This window comes from Coregonus clupeaformis, unplaced genomic scaffold, assembly GCF_020615455.1.
Source record: "Coregonus clupeaformis isolate EN_2021a unplaced genomic scaffold, ASM2061545v1 scaf0047, whole genome shotgun sequence".
Taxonomy (NCBI): Eukaryota; Metazoa; Chordata; class Actinopteri; order Salmoniformes; family Salmonidae; genus Coregonus; species Coregonus clupeaformis.
The window spans coordinates 137,617-157,343 of NW_025533502.1; the positions used below are offsets into that span (position 1 = coordinate 137,617).

The following is a 19,727-nucleotide window of genomic DNA, read 5'->3' on the forward strand; positions in this document are numbered from 1 at the left end:
GTGAAAGCAGCGCCTTCTTCCCTACCAGTGGTCATGTGACAGAATGCGAAGGCAGCACTGCCATCTAGTGAACATAGTATGCTCATGTAAATCAGGGATCTTCAACTCTGGTCCTGGAGGCTGTGCAGGCATTACTTCCAGCACTAACCATAGAGCGGTTCTATAGGATCATTAAATTGCACCTACCTGGTGTCCCAGGTCTACATAAATAAAAGTCAGTGGAACTGGCTTCGAGTTCCAGATTGAAATGTTCCTGCCATATGAAGTCCCAGCCAGTTGACAAAATACTACCAAAGCCTGTTTTGGCATTGGGTCAAGAGCACCCTCTAGTGATCTCTTTGGTTGGTACTAACACATCTGCTTCAGTCAGATTTAATTACTTGAATAAGGTGTTTTAGTACTGGTGTAGAACAAAAGCCTGCAAAGCTTTTCATGACAAGACCCCCTGATATAAAACAATTAGCTGTCCTCATGTTCATTCCGTCACTGTGATGTGATTAGAACAGCTACTTCCGTTCATTAGCATGTACTCCTTTCAAAGGCAGTGGGCCATCAGTGTACATTATAGAAGTAGCTTCTTCCCCTTGCCTTTATCTGTATTGATATGAAAGAATGTCATTCCTGGTCAGCACATACCAAAGCTCTGAGAGATGAAGCCAGACTCACCAAGAGAATATAACAATGAGAAAGCAGTTTGATTCACCCATTTGATTTCTAAATCATAGCCTGCGGTGCATTCCAAGTGTGCTGGTCAATGACAAATACATAAAGGCATCTGATCTGCAGGCCTGCCATGACAAGAAACGTTTCACTTTCCAGGAGAAAGATGAGGCAATAGTGCCAGCCAGTGGACAAAGCCAGAATCTCAAACTACTTTGTTCCCAATTAATGTTTATAATTGCATCTTTCCCTGAAATTATCAGTAAATCAAAAAGTGACAAATGGATTTTGAACATATGACAAGCCTTAACGTTGCAAATAGAGAGACTACACAGAGTATCACGTTACTGTGAACATTTATTCAATGGCCCAGGAGCAGCTGTTACATGGTACTGCAAGACTTACAGTAACAAAAACAAAACAAGGCAGAATGACAACCCAAACACTACCTACCCAGAAACCACCCTGTCACCACCCCCCCAGGACACTATATAGAAGTGAAACAATATGGCTGTAGCTCCACCATGCTCCGATTAGGATAGGTGGAATTAGCATTTGATCATTTTAGATTCACACAAATGCTTAGGGGATAGGGGCAAGGTGCTTGCTTCTGGACAAACAGATTCCCTGAAAGGAGTGTAACACTGAGGTTAAGAGTCAAGGCTTTAGGTCAAGGCTTTAGAAACATTTGCGGTGGACGATGGAAGGGCCGGACTCGTCGTATTCCTGCTTGGAGATCCACATTTGCTGGAAGGTGGAGAGAGAGGCCAGGATGGAGCCGCCGATCCATACAGAGTATTTACGCTCTGGAGGGGCGATGATCTGGAGACGACAGATTTTAATATATTTATTAGGCACAAAACGGGAGGTCATCTAAAGTTGTTTTAGTGCAGAATACATTCATGCGATTTCTGATAGCTTGTGATTGGCTTGTTATGCAAGTATTTTGGAAGCCAAAAAGAGACTGCGGGGATAGGGCTAGTTGAGAGATGCCACAATGCTCATGGGCTGAAATTCACAGAATCACACATGAATGCCCACCTTAATCTTCATAGTAGGAGGTGCCAAGGCGCTGATCTCCTTCTGCATTCTATCAGCGATGCCAGGGAACATGGTGGTTCCACCAGAGAGGACAGTGTTGGCGTACAGGTCTTTCCTGATGTCCACATCACACTTCATGATGGAGTTGTAGGTGGTCTCGTGCACTCCAGCGCTTTCCATTCCTACAAAGTAAATGTACATGTCGATGGCAGCCCTAGGAACAGAAATGAACAGGCCTACGAGTATGGGTCTTATAATGAGGACAGTGAACATGCAACTGTCATGCTTCTCACAGAGAGCCCCATAGGAACATTGTGAACATGGCTCGTGTAGTGGAGAATGACTGTCACTAAGCGGAGTAACATTGTCTAGACGAGCACTTGTACATGCGCTAAAGAGCCACTCCAGTGGCTGAATGCAACCTTTGTCCGCTGGTTTTCAAAAAGTTGGGTGTTTAGTGCTTATGAATATTCATATCAATACATAAAGAGGGTGCGTCTTGAATGTCACCTACCTAGAGAAACATCACCATTTTCAGAGCCTCCGTTTTAGTAGTGGATAGAAAAATGTATGACTCAAAGCCCCAAAATATCACATTTTCACCACCATGTGGAGTTCAGGACCAGAATTACTATAGTCACCAACCATAGACAAATGGCTTTTAACAAGAAAATGTTTAGCTAAAATTCCTCTTTAATACACAGAAAAACCTCTCACCAATGAAGGACGGCTGGAACATGGTCTCAGGGCACCGGAAGCGCTCGTTGCCGATAGTGATGACCTGTCCATCAGGTAGCTCGTAGCTCTTCTCCAGAGTGGAACTGGAGGCACAGGTCTGCATCTCCTGCTCGAAGTCCAGTGCCACGTAGGACAGCTTCTCCTTGATGTCGCGCACAATCTCCCTCTCGGCCGTGGTGGTGAAGCTGTAGCCACGCTCAGTCAGGATCTTCATGAGGTAGTCCGTGAGGTCGCGACCGGCAAGGTCCAGACGTAGAATGGCATGGGGAAGAGCGTAGCCCTCGTAGATGGGCACCGTGTGGCTGACGCCATCCCCGGAATCCATCACAATTCCTGTGGTGCGGCCAGATGCGTACAAAGATAGCACAGCCTGGATACCTACATACATGGCAGGGCTGTTGAAGGTCTCAAACATGATCTGGTAGAATAAGAGAAGGTGGGAATTAGGACTACACAAAACGTTTAACACCTACAAATACTGCTAGGAATATGAGGCCCACCACTAATCAATACCTACCCTCAGGCAAGGTGAACAGAGTAACCCTGATATCTACTGCTCTACATTCTGGTAGTGGATGAGGAGTTTCTTCACATTATGCAGTAAATAAAATGGCTGGGTTTATTTACTACTGCCACAGTGTTTTAGAGGATCCCGTCCTGCCCCACCCCTCATTACCTGGGTCATCTTCTCCCTGTTGGCTTTGGGGTTGAGGGGGGCCTCCGTGAGCAGGACGGGATGCTCTTCGGGGGCCACACGCAGCTCATTGTAGAAGGTGTGATGCCAGATCTTCTCCATGTCATCCCAGTTGGTAACAATGCCGTGCTCGATGGGGTACTTCAGAGTCAGGATGCCTCTCTTGCTCTGGGCCTCGTCTCCCACGTAGCTGTCCTTCTGTCCCATGCCCACCATCACACCCTGGGGAAAGACACTACCGTTACACTTTGTCCCTGCACTACGCAAGTTACGATGTTGGCTTGAGAGTTGCCTGTATCTTTCACGTCACGAATGAAACCACAATCTTTAGTTTTAGGCTACCAACAATTATGCTTTTGTTAATGGGTTTGGGGAGAGGTCACTTTCTTTTTTAATGAGGGAATTTCTGGGTGGACCTCGCTTTGTGCACCGGGGCATTGTCATGCTGAAACAGGGAAGGGCCTTCCCCAAACTGTTGCCACAAAGATGGAAGCACAGAATTGTCTAGAATGTCATTGTATGCTGTAGCGTTAAGATTTCCCTTCACTGGAATTAAGAGGCCTAGCCCGAACCATGAAAAACAGCCCCAGACAATTATTCCTCTTCCACCAAACTTTACAGTTGGCACTATGCAGTCGGGCAGGTAGCGTTCTCCTGGCATCTGCCAAACCTAGATTAATCCGTCGGACTGCAAGATGGTGAAGCGTGATTTATCACGCCAGAGAACACATTTCCACTGCCCCAGAGTCCAATGGCGGCTAGCTTTACACCACTCCAGCCGACGCATGGCATTGCGTATAAGGATCTTAGGCTTGTGTGCGGCTGCTCGGCCATGGAAACCCATTTCATGAAGCTCCCGACAAACAGTTATTGTGCAGACGTTGCTTCCAGATGCAGTTTGGAACTCGGTAGGGAGTGTTGCAACCGAGGACAGCACTCTGCAGTCCCATTCTCTGAGCTTGTGTGGCCTACCACTTCGCAGCTGAGTCTTTGTTGCTCCTAGACGTTTCCACTTCACAATAACAGCACTTACAGTTGACCGGGGCAGCAATTTGACGAACTCTCTTGTTGTTAAGGTGACATCCTATGACGGTGCCACGTTGAAAGTCACTGAGCTCTTCAGTAAGGCCATTCTACTACCAATGTTAGTCTATGGATTTTATACACCAGTCAGCAACCGGTGTGGCTGAAATAGCCGAACCTACTAATTTGAAGGGGTGTCCACATACTTTCGTATATATACACACTATATAGCCTATATCAAGTGAATCAGAGATATCCAAGAGACCAGTATGGTTCAAACCTGATGTCTGGGTCTTCCAACAATGGAGGGGAAGACAGCACGCGGAGCGTCATCCCCTGCGAAACCAGCCTTGCACATGCCTGAACCATTGTCGACTACCAATGCAGCAATATCGTCTTCAGCCATTCTGCAAAACAATTGAGGATTAGTGAATCAAGGCCTAAAAAGCATGAACAAAGCCATACATCTTAATTGTCTGGTGTAGGTTATACCTTCAACATATACCACCAACTACAGTATTATTTATATTTTACAAATGAGGAAGTCATTAGTAAGTGTATACATAGGACCATTGCCAACTTGAATTCATAACAATTCATTAGTTAAAATGTTTAACCACAGTAGTAACTGTTTAAGAGTACTAGTCTACTAACAGACCCTGTAAAACAGTGGAATTGAACCAAATACGATAATTTGGAACAAAGCAAAAAAAAATCCAACCAGTCATAAAAATCTCACTATATTGCTCTGATTCCAACAGCTCAAACGCGTATTCACAGACAAATCCAAGCAAAGCGGTTTTTCAAATCAAGTGATTTTAACAATAGCTAGAATATTAACACATTTAGCGATACAACTCGACTAAAAAGGCCTCGACATTTCAGATTTGCTATCCTAAACGTCGGGAGAGTGGCGTTTGCTTACCTGTCAGTTAGGATGTTTTCTCTTCAAGAATCCGGCAATAATTATGTTTTCAGCAAGGTGTGCGCGGCATCCACATCTCAGCAGCAGGCTACCTCCTTTTCTACACAACCGTGCATCATCCTCCGCCTTCGCGTTCACCTGCTCACACCAAATATGGGCATAGTTTTCAAAAAAGACACCGGATTGGATTGGAAGGTGTTTTACGGTGGAAGTGACCGACCATCGTATTGTCATTCACACGGTAGACGACATTAAAGAGGCTGGATTTACTGGACGGGAACAGGTACATGTTGGGTTAGCCTACAGGTTTTGGGTAATTTAAATTCAGTAGAATTTTTAAATGTAATAGACGTTGTTGAATGTGTTAGCAGAGAGAGGACGCACGATAAACATTGTGGAAAATAAAATGGGAAAAGAGGACTGGTGCGCTCATTTTGCAGTGAGACCAGAGCGTTGCATAGGTATGCTATGCTACCCTTCATAGTCTGTAGACATTGATCAAATATATATTAACCCATGTCAAATACGTGACCTGTGCTTCATCATTCAGTACTTTACAATGGAACCATTGGGATACTCCCAAAAGTCCAAACTCAAAGCGCGTAGTATACACATGCAGCCCAGTTCGGATCTGATTGGTCAAAATAGAAAACATTGGGCAAAATATCAGAATTGGGCTGCCTTTGGGTAAAAATCTGGTATAGTTGCTCACGAAATACAGGCTAACAGAGGGCTAGGAGGGAATTCTTGTCTAAAAAAAACGTCAAGGTGTGAGAGGCCTGTACTTGTCTGTAGGGCTATAATTGGCTAACAGGCAGTAGTGGTGCGTGAGTAAAATCACTGGGGAAGCTAAGCCAGAAGAAAAGCCATATTAAGACCTATGTGTTGTGATAATTGCTCTATAACCTGTTAGTTCATATGCCTTGCCACCGTGATATATAGGCCTAAGGCCGAGACAATAAGAAGACACAGTAGCAGAATACATTCAATCACACCTTTGTTTCATCACAAAACTGGAGAGCAACATCTGCCTGGTAAAGTCCACAAAGCATATTTCGTGTAACAAACAGTTACATGACCTACAGCATGGTCAAGCAAGTTAATGTTTCCGCCATTTTTGGAATACTAAACAACTATTGATTTAGAACCATGGAGAGTTACTGCAAGTTGCAAAGAAAACAGAAGCTGCCTCCACTAGTCCAGCAATATTTAAACTTCAACATTTCAACATCATCAAATCACCTCTGCTAAGTCTAATACAGTGACAACTAAAAGATACCAAAAACTATTAAGTCCAATCAATGTAAGCTAAATATGACCAGGCTGTCCATGGTTCTGATTTCTGTGTGTGTGTTCTTGCAAGTAGAACCAAAAAAACATGTTGACTCACCCTACTTGTTGAGAAACGCCAATGCCATCGTCCTGTCTTTCATGTTGACGAAACAGTCTATGACTCTGTCATACAGTACAGTACACACTTTAACAATTTTTTAAAATTTTTACAGTACACACTTTAATTTAATTCAGATGGCAGCAGTAACATCATTCAGATGGCAGCAGTAACATCATTCAGATGGCAGTAGTAACATCATTCAGATGGCAGCAGTAACATCATTCAGATGGCAGTAGTAACATCATTCAGATGGCAGTAGTAACATCATTCAGATGGCAGTAGTAACATCATTCAGATGGCAGTAGTAACATCATTCAGATGGCAGTAGTAACAGTAGGAACCAGCCTCTGTGACCTCCCTACAGGAGAACCAGCACCAGCCTTGGAATCAGCATGGGAGGAGTAATACGCTGTATCACAGGACCACAGATATTTATTACATTTCACAGTGTCTGGTTGTGGAAATGCAGTTAAAGCCATGGAGGAGAAATGCAGTGGGAGCGAGGTATGTCCGGCCCTTGTAGCATGGCAGCTATCGTACATAAACCTCTGTGAATACAGGGGAGGAGCAAGATGTAGGTACAGTCCACACACAAAAGCATGAATATGTGCATCTGGGCAAACACACACGCACGCATGCACACACACACAAACAAACACACACATCTGCCAACACACCTGCCAGTGTAATTCATGTGGTCATTTTCCTTACATGAAAGAGACAGGCTTCTGTGAGAGCGGAGGGAGCTGCTGATGCCACAGATTACCTTTCCTGTCTGTCTGAGCCTGTGAACAGAGAGGAGGACAATAACAGGGCTGCTGCTGTCCCCAGAAGGCCTGCCTGGGCTGGCCCTAAGACCACCATTCTATTCAGACCTGGGTTCGTATAGTATTGGTTTTCTTTAAAATACTGTGTGTGTTCAATTGAGCCTGTCTGGAGTGCCAGATGGACAGTTTGCACTTTAGGGACTACTCCATTGACCCCGGTTTGCCAGGAAAGCTCAGTCAAGGGCAGCTGAAGTATTTGGAAGAAAACAAATACTATTTGAACCCAGGTATGTCTCTATCTACACAGGGCTCCCACAATCATGTACAACCAGTGATTTAGAGCCGAGAGGTTTTTACAACAATAAACTATGAGTATGCGATATGTCAGAATTAATCGTTTGAACCTGAAAGTAAGTCAAATAACTTGCTCTGTTTGCATGACCGCTTTTGTCTTTACACCACAGGAGGCTGCTGAGGGGAGGACGGCTCATAATAATGGCTGGAATGGGAGTAAATGGAATGATATCAAACGCATGAAAACGTGTTTGATGTGTTCGATACCATTCCATTGATTCCGTTCCAGCCATTACTATGAGCCCGTTGTCACGATCGTTTATGAACGGGACGGACCAAGGCGCAGCGTGATAAGCATACATGTTTATTTAAACAAATAAACACACGACAACAACCGAAACGTGAAGTCCAAGGTAGCACACAAACATACCATAACACGGAACAAGATCCCACAACTAACTAGTGCCAAAAGGCTGCATAAGTATGGGCCCCAATCAGAGACAACGAGCGACAGCTGCCTCTGATTGGGAACCACCTGAGCCAACATAGATCTAGACATACAAGATCTAAACATAGAAAATCCAACATAGAACATCAACATAGCAACCACAACACAGAAAATACACACCCTGACTCAACAAATACAAGTCCTCAGAGTCAGGGCGTGACACCCGTACTCCCAAATGAAGGTGCCACCAGCCACCTGTGCTTTAGAGAGAGAAAATAAAAGCGTTTAACAAGTTGGCTCACGCTAAAAACACATGACAGCTCGCAAAACAATGTGCTGTTACAACTTGGCATTAAAGAGTGGACGTTTACTGAGGCTCATTTAAATGACTGCCTGCACAGCACTCACCAGGTAACCCCTATTATAACAGGTAGAGAGCATGAGTGGGTGGGTGGGTGGGTGAGTGAGTGAGTGGGTCTAGGGTGGGTTGTACAGTGGGCCTTTAACAGGCTTGTGGGAGGGCCATCCTGTAAATGAATGAACACCTGGATTAATAGGGTCACTGAACACAGACATGTTGAGGAGGGAGAATCCCAGCCAAGGCTGCCCTTTTGATCCCATCGCCCCTTTTTTCGGTCATGCACCATTTAAAAGCAATGTTACCGCGGTCGTGGAGATCACATTCAAGGTAAATGCTGAAGATGTTGGCTCAATCTGAAATTACCTTTAAATGTCAAGCGCACTACAACACGGATCTTCCACGGTCCAGATTGAATCCTGGCCTAAGTAACAGCACATTTCAACACATTTCTCCTCCTCTGGTCCTGCATGGTTTAGAGGAGGAGCAGGTGGAGGAACTACAAGCTTACAGATGGAAGAGGAGAGGAGGCATGGAAGCTCTGGGTCCATCTAGGGGAGAATCTCCTCGCCTCCTTCTGAAAACCCATTGGATGAGAAGGTCAGAGCATTGGATGATAAGGTCAGAGGTCCCTCCCCTCTGACCTTCTCATCCAATGGGTTTTGCATAGGGGGGGGGAGGAGAGAAGACGTGAGGAAATGCAATTGAGATTCTCCCTACAAATATTCTGGGTCACTTGAAGATGTCATGTACAGTAGCCTTTCATCATTCTAGCTATTTCACTTTACATATGAGAGAGAGAGAGAGAGAGAGAGAGAATTGAGAGAGAGAATTGAATTGAGAGATGAAGAGAATTGAATTGAGAGAGAATTGAGAGAGAGAGAGAGAGATCAAGAAAATGAATGAATATAAGACTAAACTGGTAATACACACAGGCTTCTAAACAAAGTGGTTGGGTGACCCAGCAGGAGAGGGGGATGAAGAGAGAAGAAAGCCTGATGGTGCATTAGAGACTTCCAGACGTCAATAATTCAACTTTATAGTACCACACACACACACACACACACACACACACTACACACACATACACGTGCATGCACACACACTCACATATACAGTGAGGGAAAAAAGTATTTGATCCCCTGCTGATTTTGTAGGTTTGCCCACTGACAAAGAAATGATCAGTATATAATTTTAATGGTAGGTTTATTTGAACAATGAGAGACAGAATAACAACAAAAAAATCCAGAAAAACGCATGTCAAAAATGTTATAAATTGATTTGCATTTTAATGAGGGAAATAAGTATTTGACCCCCTCTCAATCAGAAAGATTTCTGGCTCCCAGGTGTCTTTTATATAGGTAATGAGCTGAGATTAGCAGCACACTCTTAAAGGGAGTGCTCCTAATCTCAGCTTGTTACCTGTATAAAAGACACCTGTCCACAGAAGCAATCAATCAATCAGATTGCAAACTCTCCACCATGGCCAAGACCAAAGAGCTCTCCAAGGATGTCAGGGACAAGATTGTAGACCTACACAAGGCTGGAATGGGCTACAAGACCATCGCCAAGCAGCTTGGTGAGAAGGTGACAACAGTTGGTGCGATTATTCGCAAATGGAAGAAACACAAAATAACTGTCAATCTCCCTCGGCCTGGGGCTCCATGCATGATCTCACCTCGTGGAGTTGCAATGATCATGAGAACGGTGAGGAATCAGCCCAGAACTACACGGGAGGATCTTGTCAATGATCTCAAGGTAGCTGGGACCATAGTCACCAAGAAAACAATTGGTAACCCACTACGCCGTGAAGGACTGAAATCCTGCAGCGCCCGCAAGGTCCCCCTGCTCAAGAAAGCACATATATAGGGCCGTCTGAAGTTTGCCAATGAACATCTGAATGATTCAGAGGAGAACTGGGTGAAAGTGTTGTGGTCAGATGAGACCAAAATCGAGCTCTTTGGCATCAACTCAACTCACCGTGTTTGGAGGAGGAGGAATGCTGCCTATGACCCCAAGAACACCATCCCCACCGTCAAACATGGAGATGGAAACATTATGCTTTGAGGGTGTTTTTCTGCTAAGGGGACAGGACAACTTCACCGCATCAAAGGGACGATGGACGGGGCCATGTACCGTCAAATCTTGGGTGAGAACCTCCTTCCCTCAGCCAGGGCATTGAAAATGGTTAGTGGATGGGTATTCCAGCATGACAATGACCCAAAATACACGCCCAAGGCAACAAAGGAGTGGCTCAAGAAGAAGCACATTAAGGTCCTGGAGTGGCCTAGCCAGTCTCCAGACCTTAATCCCATAGAAAATCTGTGGAGGGAGCTGAAGGTTCGAGTTGCCAAACGTCAGCCTCGAAACCTTAATGACTTGGAGAAGATCTGCAAAGAGGAGTGGAACAAAATCCCTCCTGAGATGTGTGCAAACCTGGTGGCCAACTACAAGAAACGTCTGACCTCTGTGATTGCCAACAAGGGTTTTGCCACCAAGTACTAAGTCATGTTTTGCAGAGGGGTCAAATACTTATTTCCCTCATTAAAATGCAAATCAATTCATAACATTTTTGACATGCTTTTTTCTGGATTTTTTTTGTTGTTCAAATAAACCTACCATTAAAATTATAGACGGATCATGTCTTTGTCAGTGGGCAAACGTACAAAATCAGCAGGGGATCAAATACTTTTTTCCCTCACTGCATAAATGCTCAAACACACACACACACACACACGGATGCACTCACACAGTGTGGTACTCAGGGGGCCAAACAGGTCATTCCCAAGCATAAGACAAACAGGTCATTCCCAAGCTCCAGCTTAACGCTCCTTTCAGACACTGATTTATGATCAGACAGCAGGAACAAGTACTTTTTATACCTGCAAACTCGACAGACAGCAAAGTTACTATAAATCATAATTGATCAGCAATTATGATTTATAGTAGGAGTGCAAAATGGCTGTGGTCTGCCCCAAATTACACACACTTGACTTGAGTTGATCTCTGTGTTGGTTGACATACCAAGGGTTATTATTATACTGAATTCCCTTTAAATGCATTTTAGGCAGTAGGCATAGTGTACATGGAATTATGACTGAGGGACTGGTCATCCAGAATATTCCTAGATGGAGCAAGAGCTTCTATACCTCTCCTCCTCCTGCTGCCCCTCCAGACCAGACCAGGCCAGACCAGACCAGGCCAGACCAGACCAGGCCAGACCAGGCCAGACTAGACCAGGGGAGGAGTAATGCGTTTGAGAGCAGATATGCCGTTCGTCCATTGCTTTGTTTTATTAATGGATGGATGATATTTATGGTTGATTCTATCATTGTTTGGGGATGATATAACAGTTAAAATTAAATATTCAATGACATCAGAACATAGTTGTAGCTGTTATCCAAATGTAAAATCCAATAGATAACTCACTCATCCTTTACCTCATTTTCAGAGAAAATGCAGTTATTGATCAATTAACTCACCAAATTGTCTCAATGATCTCATACCCCACAAGGGGCCAAAGCTACATGGATTTCCCTCTAAAGCAGGGTTCTTCAATTCCGGTCCTGGAGGGCCGAAACATTTCTGTTTTTTAGTTCTACCTGGTAGTTAATTGCACTCACCTGGTGTCCCAGGTCTGAATTAGCCCCTGATTAGAAGGAGAGGATGAAAAACAGAGGTGTTTCGGCCCTCCAGGACCGGAATTGAAGAACCCTGCTCTAAAGGATGCAAAACAATAAACAGCTAGTTGGGTGTAAAACTGTCTATGGATTGGTTGTTCATGCAATTCCCGCCCATTTCAAAAGACTATTGTGAACCAAATTGATTTAACCCACGTGTCAATCTCATTCCACGGAAGGCTGAGTATCTACGGGTTTTCACTCCACCCTTGTAATTAAGGTCACTAATTAGTAAGGAACACCCCTCACCTGGTTGTCTAGGTCTTAATTGAAAGGAAAAACCAAAAACCTACAGACAATCGACCCTCCGTGGAATGAGTTTGACACCCGATTTAACCTATGATTCTATACAGCAGGGATATTCAAATCATACCCAGGAGGTCCGGAGTACTGCTGGTTATCTGTTCTACCTGATCATTAATGGCACCCACCTGGGTATCCTAGGTCTAAATCAGTCCCTGACTAGAGGGGAACAATGAAAAATAAAGCAGTGCAACTGGCTTCCAGTCCAGATATGAATATGAGGGCTATACAGTATCAGTTGTAGGTACATGCAGCCACCAAACAAACTTAACATAGACTAAAATCCCAAAGGGTTTAGATTAAACCACTGAGGTTATCCCATTCTCAGTCAGGACCATCTTCACTACCAGTGTAGGTCATGTGACAGAATGTGAAATCAGCACCATCTTCACTACCAGTGTAGGTCATGTGACAGAATGTGAAGGCAGCACCATTTTCACTACCAGTGTAGGTCATGTGACAGAATGTGAAGGCAGCACCAGCTTCACTACCAGTGTAGGTCATGTGACAATGTGAAGGCAGCACCATTTTCACTACCAGTGTAGGTCATGTGACAGAATGTGAAAGTAGCACTTTCTTCCCTACCAGTGGTCATGTGACAGAATGTGAAAGCAGCACCTTCTTCCCTACCAGTGGTCATGTGACAGAATGTGCAGCACCAGCTTCACTACCAGTGTAGGTAATGTGACAGAATGTGAAAGCAGCGCCTTCTTCCCTACCAGTGGTCATGTGACAGAATGCGAAGGCAGCACTGCCATCTAGTGAACATAGTATGCTCATGTAAATCAGGGATCTTCAACTCTGGTCCCGGAGGCTGTGCAGGCATTACTTCCAGCACTAACCATAGAGCGGTTCTATAGGATCATTAAATTGCACCTACCTGGTGTCCCAGGTCTACATAAATAAAAGTCAGTGGAACTGGCTTCGAGTTCCAGATTGAAATGTTCCTGCCATATGAAGTCCCAGCCAGTTGACAAAATACTACCAAAGCCTGTTTTGGCATTGGGTCAAGAGCGCCCTCTAGTGATCTCTTTGGTTGGTACTAACACATCTGCTTCAGTCAGATTTAATTACTTGAATAAGGTGTTTTAGTACTGGTGTAGAACAAAAGCCTGCAAAGCTTTTCATGACAAGACCCCCTGATATAAAACAATTAGCTGTCCTCATGTTCATTCTGTCACTGTGATGTGATTAGAACAGCTACTTCCGTTCATTAGCATGTACTCCTTTCAAAGGCAGTGGGCCATCAGTGTACATTATAGAAGTAGCTTCTTCCCCTTGCCTTTATCTGTATTGATATGAAAGAATGTCATTCCTGGTCAGCACATACCAAAGCTCTGAGAGATGAAGCCAGACTCACCAAGAGAATATAACAATGAGAAAACAGTTTGATTCACCCATTTGATTTCTAAATCATAGCCTGCGGTGCATTCCAAGTGTGCTGGTCAATGACAAATACATAAAGGCATCTGATCTGCAGGCCTGCCATGACAAGAAACGTTTCACTTTCCAGGAGAAAGATGAGGCAATAGTGCCAGCCAGTGGACAAAGCCAGAATCTCAAACTACTTTGTTCCCAATTAATGTTTATAATTGCATCTTTCCCTGAAATTATCAGTAAATCAAAAAGTGACAAATGGATTTTGAACATATGACAAGCCTTAACGTTGCAAATAGAGAGACTACACAGAGTATCACGTTACTGTGAACATTTATTCAATGGCCCAGGAGCAGCTGTTACATGGTACTGCAAGACTTACAGTAACAAAAACAAGGCAGAATGACAACCCAAACACTACCTACCCAGAAACCACCCTGTCACCACCCCCCCAGGACACTATATAGAAGTGAAACAATATGGCTGTAGCTCCACCATGCTCCGATTAGGATAGGTGGAATTAGCATCTGATCATTTTAGATTCACACAAATGCTTAGGGGATAGGGGCAAGGTGCTTGCTTCTGGACAAACAGATTCCCTGAAAGGAGTGTAACACTGAGGTTAAGAGTCAAGGCTTTAGGTCAAGGCTTTAGAAACATTTGCGGTGGACGATGGAAGGGCCGGACTCGTCGTATTCCTGCTTGGAGATCCACATTTGCTGGAAGGTGGAGAGAGAGGCCAGGATGGAGCCGCCGATCCATACAGAGTATTTACGCTCTGGAGGGGCGATGATCTGGAGACGACAGATTTTAATATATTTATTAGGCACAAAACGGGGAGGTCATCTAAAGTTGTTTTAGTGCAGAATACATTCATGCGATTTCTGATAGCTTGTGATTGGCTTGTTATGCAAGTATTTTGGAAGCCAAAAAGAGACTGCGGGGATAGGGCTAGTGGAGAGATGCCACAATGCTCATGGGCTGAAATTCACAGAATCACACATGAATGCCCACCTTAATCTTCATAGTAGGAGGTGCCAAGGCGCTGATCTCCTTCTGCATTCTATCAGCGATGCCAGGGAACATGGTGGTTCCACCAGAGAGGACAGTGTTGGCGTACAGGTCTTTCCTGATGTCCACATCACACTTCATGATGGAGTTGTAGGTGGTCTCGTGCACTCCAGCGCTTTCCATTCCTACAAAGTAAATGTACATGTCGATGGCAGCCCTAGGAACAGAAATGAACAGGCCTACGAGTATGGGTCTTATAATGAGGACAGTGAACACGCAACTGTCATGCTTCTCACAGAGAGCCCCATAGGAACATTGTGAACATGGCTCGTGTAGTGGAGAATGACTGTCACTAAGCGGAGTAACATTGTCTAGACGAGCACTTGTACATGCGCTAAAGAGCCACTCCAGTGGCTGAATGCAACCTTTGTCCGCTGGTTTTCAAAAAGTTGGGTGTTTAGTGCTTATGAATATTCATATCAATACATAAAGAGGGTGCGTCTTGAATGTCACCTACCTAGAGAAACATCACCATTTTCAGAGCCTCCGTTTTAGTAGTGGATAGAAAAATGTATGACTCAAAGCCCCAAAATATCACATTTTCACCACCATGTGGAGTTCAGGACCAGAATTACTATAGTCACCAACCATAGACAAATGGCTTTTAACAAGAAAATGTTTAGCTAAAATTCCTCTTTAATACACAGAAAAACCTCTCACCAATGAAGGACGGCTGGAACATGGTCTCAGGGCACCGGAAGCGCTCGTTGCCGATAGTGATGACCTGTCCATCAGGTAGCTCGTAGCTCTTCTCCAGAGTGGAACTGGAGGCACAGGTCTGCATCTCCTGCTCGAAGTCCAGTGCCACGTAGGACAGCTTCTCCTTGATGTCGCGCACAATCTCCCTCTCGGCCGTGGTGGTGAAGCTGTAGCCACGCTCAGTCAGGATCTTCATGAGGTAGTCCGTGAGGTCGCGTCCGGCAAGGTCCAGACGTAGAATGGCATGGGGAAGAGCGTAGCCCTCGTAGATGGGCACCGTGTGGCTGACGCCATCCCCGGAATCCATCACAATTCCTGTGGTGCGGCCAGATGCGTACAAAGATAGCACAGCCTGGATACCTACATACATGGCAGGGCTGTTGAAGGTCTCAAACATGATCTGGTAGAATAAGAGAAGGTGGGAATTAGGACTACACAAAACGTTTAACACCTACAAATACTGCTAGGAATATGAGGCCCACCACTAATCAATACCTACCCTCAGGCAAGGTGAACAGAGTAACCCTGATATCTACTGCTCTACATTCTGGTAGTGGATGAGGAGTTTCTTCACATTATGCAGTAAATAAAATGGCTGGGTTTATTTACTACTGCCACAGTGTTTTAGAGCATCCCGTCCTGCCCCAACCCTCATTACCTGGGTCATCTTCTCCCTGTTGGCTTTGGGGTTGAGGGGGGCCTCCGTGAGCAGGACGGGATGCTCTTCGGGGGCCACACGCAGCTCATTGTAGAAGGTGTGATGCCAGATCTTCTCCATGTCATCCCAGTTGGTAACAATGCCGTGCTCGATGGGGTACTTCAGAGTCAGGATGCCTCTCTTGCTCTGGGCCTCGTCTCCCACGTAGCTGTCCTTCTGTCCCATGCCCACCATCACACCCTGGGGAAAGACACTACCGTTACACTTTGTCCCTGCACTACGCAAGTTACGATACACTATAGAAGTTGTTTTCATGATATGTTGGCTTGAGAGTTGCCTGTATCTTTCACGTCACGAATGAAACCACAATCTTTAGTTTTAGGCTACCAACAATTATGCTTTTGTTAATGGGTTTGGGGAGAGGTCACTTTCTTTTTTAATGAGGGAATTTCTGGGTGGACCTCGCTTTGTGCACCGGGGCATTGTCATGCTGAAACAGGGAAGGGCCTTCCCCAAACTGTTGCCACAAAGATGGAAGCACAGAATTGTCTAGAATGTCATTGTATGCTGTAGCGTTAAGATTTCCCTTCACTGGAATTAAGAGGCCTAGCCCGAACCATGAAAAACAGCCCCAGACAATTATTCCTCTTCCACCAAACTTTACAGTTGGCACTATGCAGTCGGGCAGGTAGCGTTCTCCTGGCATCTGCCAAACCTAGATTAATCCGTCGGACTGCAAGATGGTGAAGCGTGATTTATCACGCCAGAGAACGCATTTCCACTGCCCCAGAGTCCAATGGCGGCTAGCTTTACACCACTCCAGCCGACGCATGGCATTGCGTATAAGGATCTTAGGCTTGTGTGCGGCTGCTCGGCCATGGAAACCCATTTCATGAAGCTCCCGACAAACAGTTATTGTGCAGACGTTGCTTCCAGATGCAGTTTGGAACTCGGTAGGGGAGTGTTGCAACCGAGGACAGCACTCTGCAGTCCCATTCTCTGAGCTTGTGTGGCCTACCACTTCGCAGCTGAGTCTTTGTTGCTCCTAGACGTTTCCACTTCACAATAACAGCACTTACAGTTGACCGGGGCAGCAATTTGACGAACTCTCTTGTTGTTAAGGTGACATCCTATGACGGTGCCACGTTGAAAGTCACTGAGCTCTTCAGTAAGGCCATTCTACTGCCAATGTTAGTCTATGGATTTTATACACCAGTCAGCAACCGGTGTGGCTGAAATAGCCGAACCTACTAATTTGAAGGGGTGTCCACATACTTTCGTATATATACACACTATATAGCCTATATCAAGTGAATCAGAGATATCCAAGAGACCAGTATGGTTCAAACCTGATGTCTGGGTCTTCCAACAATGGAGGGGAAGACAGCACGCGGAGCGTCATCCCCTGCGAAACCAGCCTTGCACATGCCTGAACCATTGTCGACTACCAATGCAGCAATATCGTCTTCAGCCATTCTGCAAAACAATTGAGGATTAGTGAATCAAGGCCTAAAAAGCATGAACAAAGCCATACATCTTAAAATTGTCTGGTGTAGGTTATACCTTCAACATATACCACCAACTACAGTATTATTTATATTTTACAAATGAGGAAGTCATTAGTAAGTGTATACATAGGACCATTGCCAACTTGAATTCATAACAATTCATTAGTTAAAATGTTTAACCACAGTAGTAACTGTTTAAGAGTACTAGTCTACTAACAGACCCTGTAAAACAGTGGAATTGAACCAAATACGATAATTTGGAACAAAGCAAAAAAAAATCCAACCAGTCAAAAATCTCACTATATTGCTCTGATTCCAACAGCTCAAACGCGTATTCACAGACAAATCCAAGCAAAGCGGTTTTTCAAATCAAGTGATTTTAACAATAGCTAGAATATTAACACATTTAGCGATACAACTCGACTAAAAAGGCCTCGACATTTCAGATTTGCTATCCTAAACGTCGGGAGAGTGGCGTTTGCTTACCTGTCAGTTAGGATGTTTTCTCTTCAAGAATCCGGCAATAATTATGTTTTCAGCAAGGTGTGCGCGGCATCCACATCTCAGCAGCAGGCTACCTCCTTTTCTACACAACCGTGCATCATCCTCCGCCTTCGCGTTCACCTGCTCACACCAAATATGGGCATAGTTTTCAAAAAAAGACACCGGATTGGATTGGAAGGTGTTTTACGGTGGAAGTGACCGACCATCGTATTGTCATTCACACGGTAGACGACATTAAAGAGGCTGGATTTACTGGACGGGAACAGGTACATGTTGGGTTAGCCTACAGGTTTTGGGTAATTTAAATTCAGTAGAATTTTTAAATGTAATAGACGTTGTTGAATGTGTTAGCAGAGAGAGGACGCACGATAAACATTGTGGAAAATAAAATGGGAAAAGAGGACTGGTGCGCTCATTTTGCAGTGAGACAAAAGTAGCCTATAGTGCGCGACCAGATATAATACCTCTATGTGCGCGATCTCCTCGTAATGTATGAACATGTCTTCATAATGTTCATAATGCATTGCATTAGATCTGCGCGCCCTGGACCAGAGCGTTGCATATGTATGCTATGCTACCCTTCATAGTCTGTAGACATTGATCAAATACATATTAACCCATGTCAAATACGTGACCTGTGCTTCATCATTCAGTACTTTACAATGGAACCATTGGGATACTCCCAAAAGTGCAAACTCAAAGCGCGTAGTATACACATGCAGCCCAGTTCGGATCTGATTGGTCAAAATACAAAACATTGGGCAAAATATAAGAATTGGGCTGCCTTTGGGTAAAAATCTGGTATAATTGCTCACGAAATACAGGCTAACAGAGGGCTAGGAGGGAATTCTTGTCTAAAAAATCGTCAAGGTGTGAGAGGCCTGTACTTGTCTGTAGGGCTATAATTGGCTAACAGGAAGTAGTGGTGCGTGAGTAAAATCACTGGGGAAGCTAAGCCAGAAGAAAAGCCATATTACGACCTACGTTCATTACTGCAACTCCAGTGTTTTACCGATGTACTTGAGATACCCGGATGTATTGCAATATACTGAACAAGACTGGTTACTCGCATCAATGCCTCTGCCTCGTTATTTAACATTCAAACATGGTGTCAGAGTCGGATAACTAACCATGCTTTCCGCAAATTAGAGTCACCTGTTCTGGTTTTAAAAAGCTTAGTTGAGTAAAACTTCTCCGGAATTGTCCTTAGCTAGATTGAGTTTGCTAGTTAGCTTCAGTGTTGTTAGCACCGTTTAGACATGGCAGCGAACATTTCCCCTCCCGCCGTTATGAAGCTCAGCGGAGATTGGAGCACAAACTGGGATACGTTTAGAGGTGAATGGGAGGACTATGCACTAGCAACGGGACTTCGGGAAAAGGACGATGAGGTAGTGGCTGCCACTTTGAGGACTATAATGGGAGCAGAATGCCGACACGTATACAAACACAACCTGAACCTAACAGCAGCTCAGCAAGGTAACGCTACAGCTATTCTTGATGCTCTCAAACTTTACTTTAAGCCAGCAAAGAACGTTATCTACGAGCGTTATGTTTTCGGTTGTTGCAAACAGGAGGACGGGGAGTCC

General features: G+C 44.6%; 2 protein-coding genes across 2 annotated transcripts; both read right to left on the reverse strand.

Moving 5' to 3' along the window:
• Positions 1-999: 999 nt before the first annotated feature.
• Positions 1,000-5,210, reverse strand: LOC121551186 (actin, non-muscle 6.2). Its single transcript, XM_041863735.2, has 6 exons — positions 5,082-5,210; positions 4,437-4,563; positions 3,116-3,355; positions 2,419-2,857; positions 1,702-1,883; positions 1,000-1,482 (listed from the first exon to the last, which is right to left on the reverse strand). Exons 2-6 carry the CDS (start codon positions 4,560-4,562, stop codon positions 1,339-1,341), a joined length of 1,131 nt encoding a protein of 376 aa, XP_041719669.1. The 5' UTR covers position 4,563; positions 5,082-5,210; the 3' UTR covers positions 1,000-1,338.
• An 8,807-nt stretch (positions 5,211-14,017) lies between these two features.
• On the reverse strand, positions 14,018-18,263 carry LOC121551187 (actin, non-muscle 6.2). Its single transcript, XM_045212736.1, has 6 exons — positions 18,124-18,263; positions 17,479-17,605; positions 16,130-16,369; positions 15,433-15,871; positions 14,716-14,897; positions 14,018-14,495 (listed from the first exon to the last, which is right to left on the reverse strand). Exons 2-6 carry the CDS (start codon positions 17,602-17,604, stop codon positions 14,352-14,354), a joined length of 1,131 nt encoding a protein of 376 aa, XP_045068671.1. The 5' UTR covers position 17,605; positions 18,124-18,263; the 3' UTR covers positions 14,018-14,351.
• Between the last annotated feature and the right edge of the window lie 1,464 nt (positions 18,264-19,727).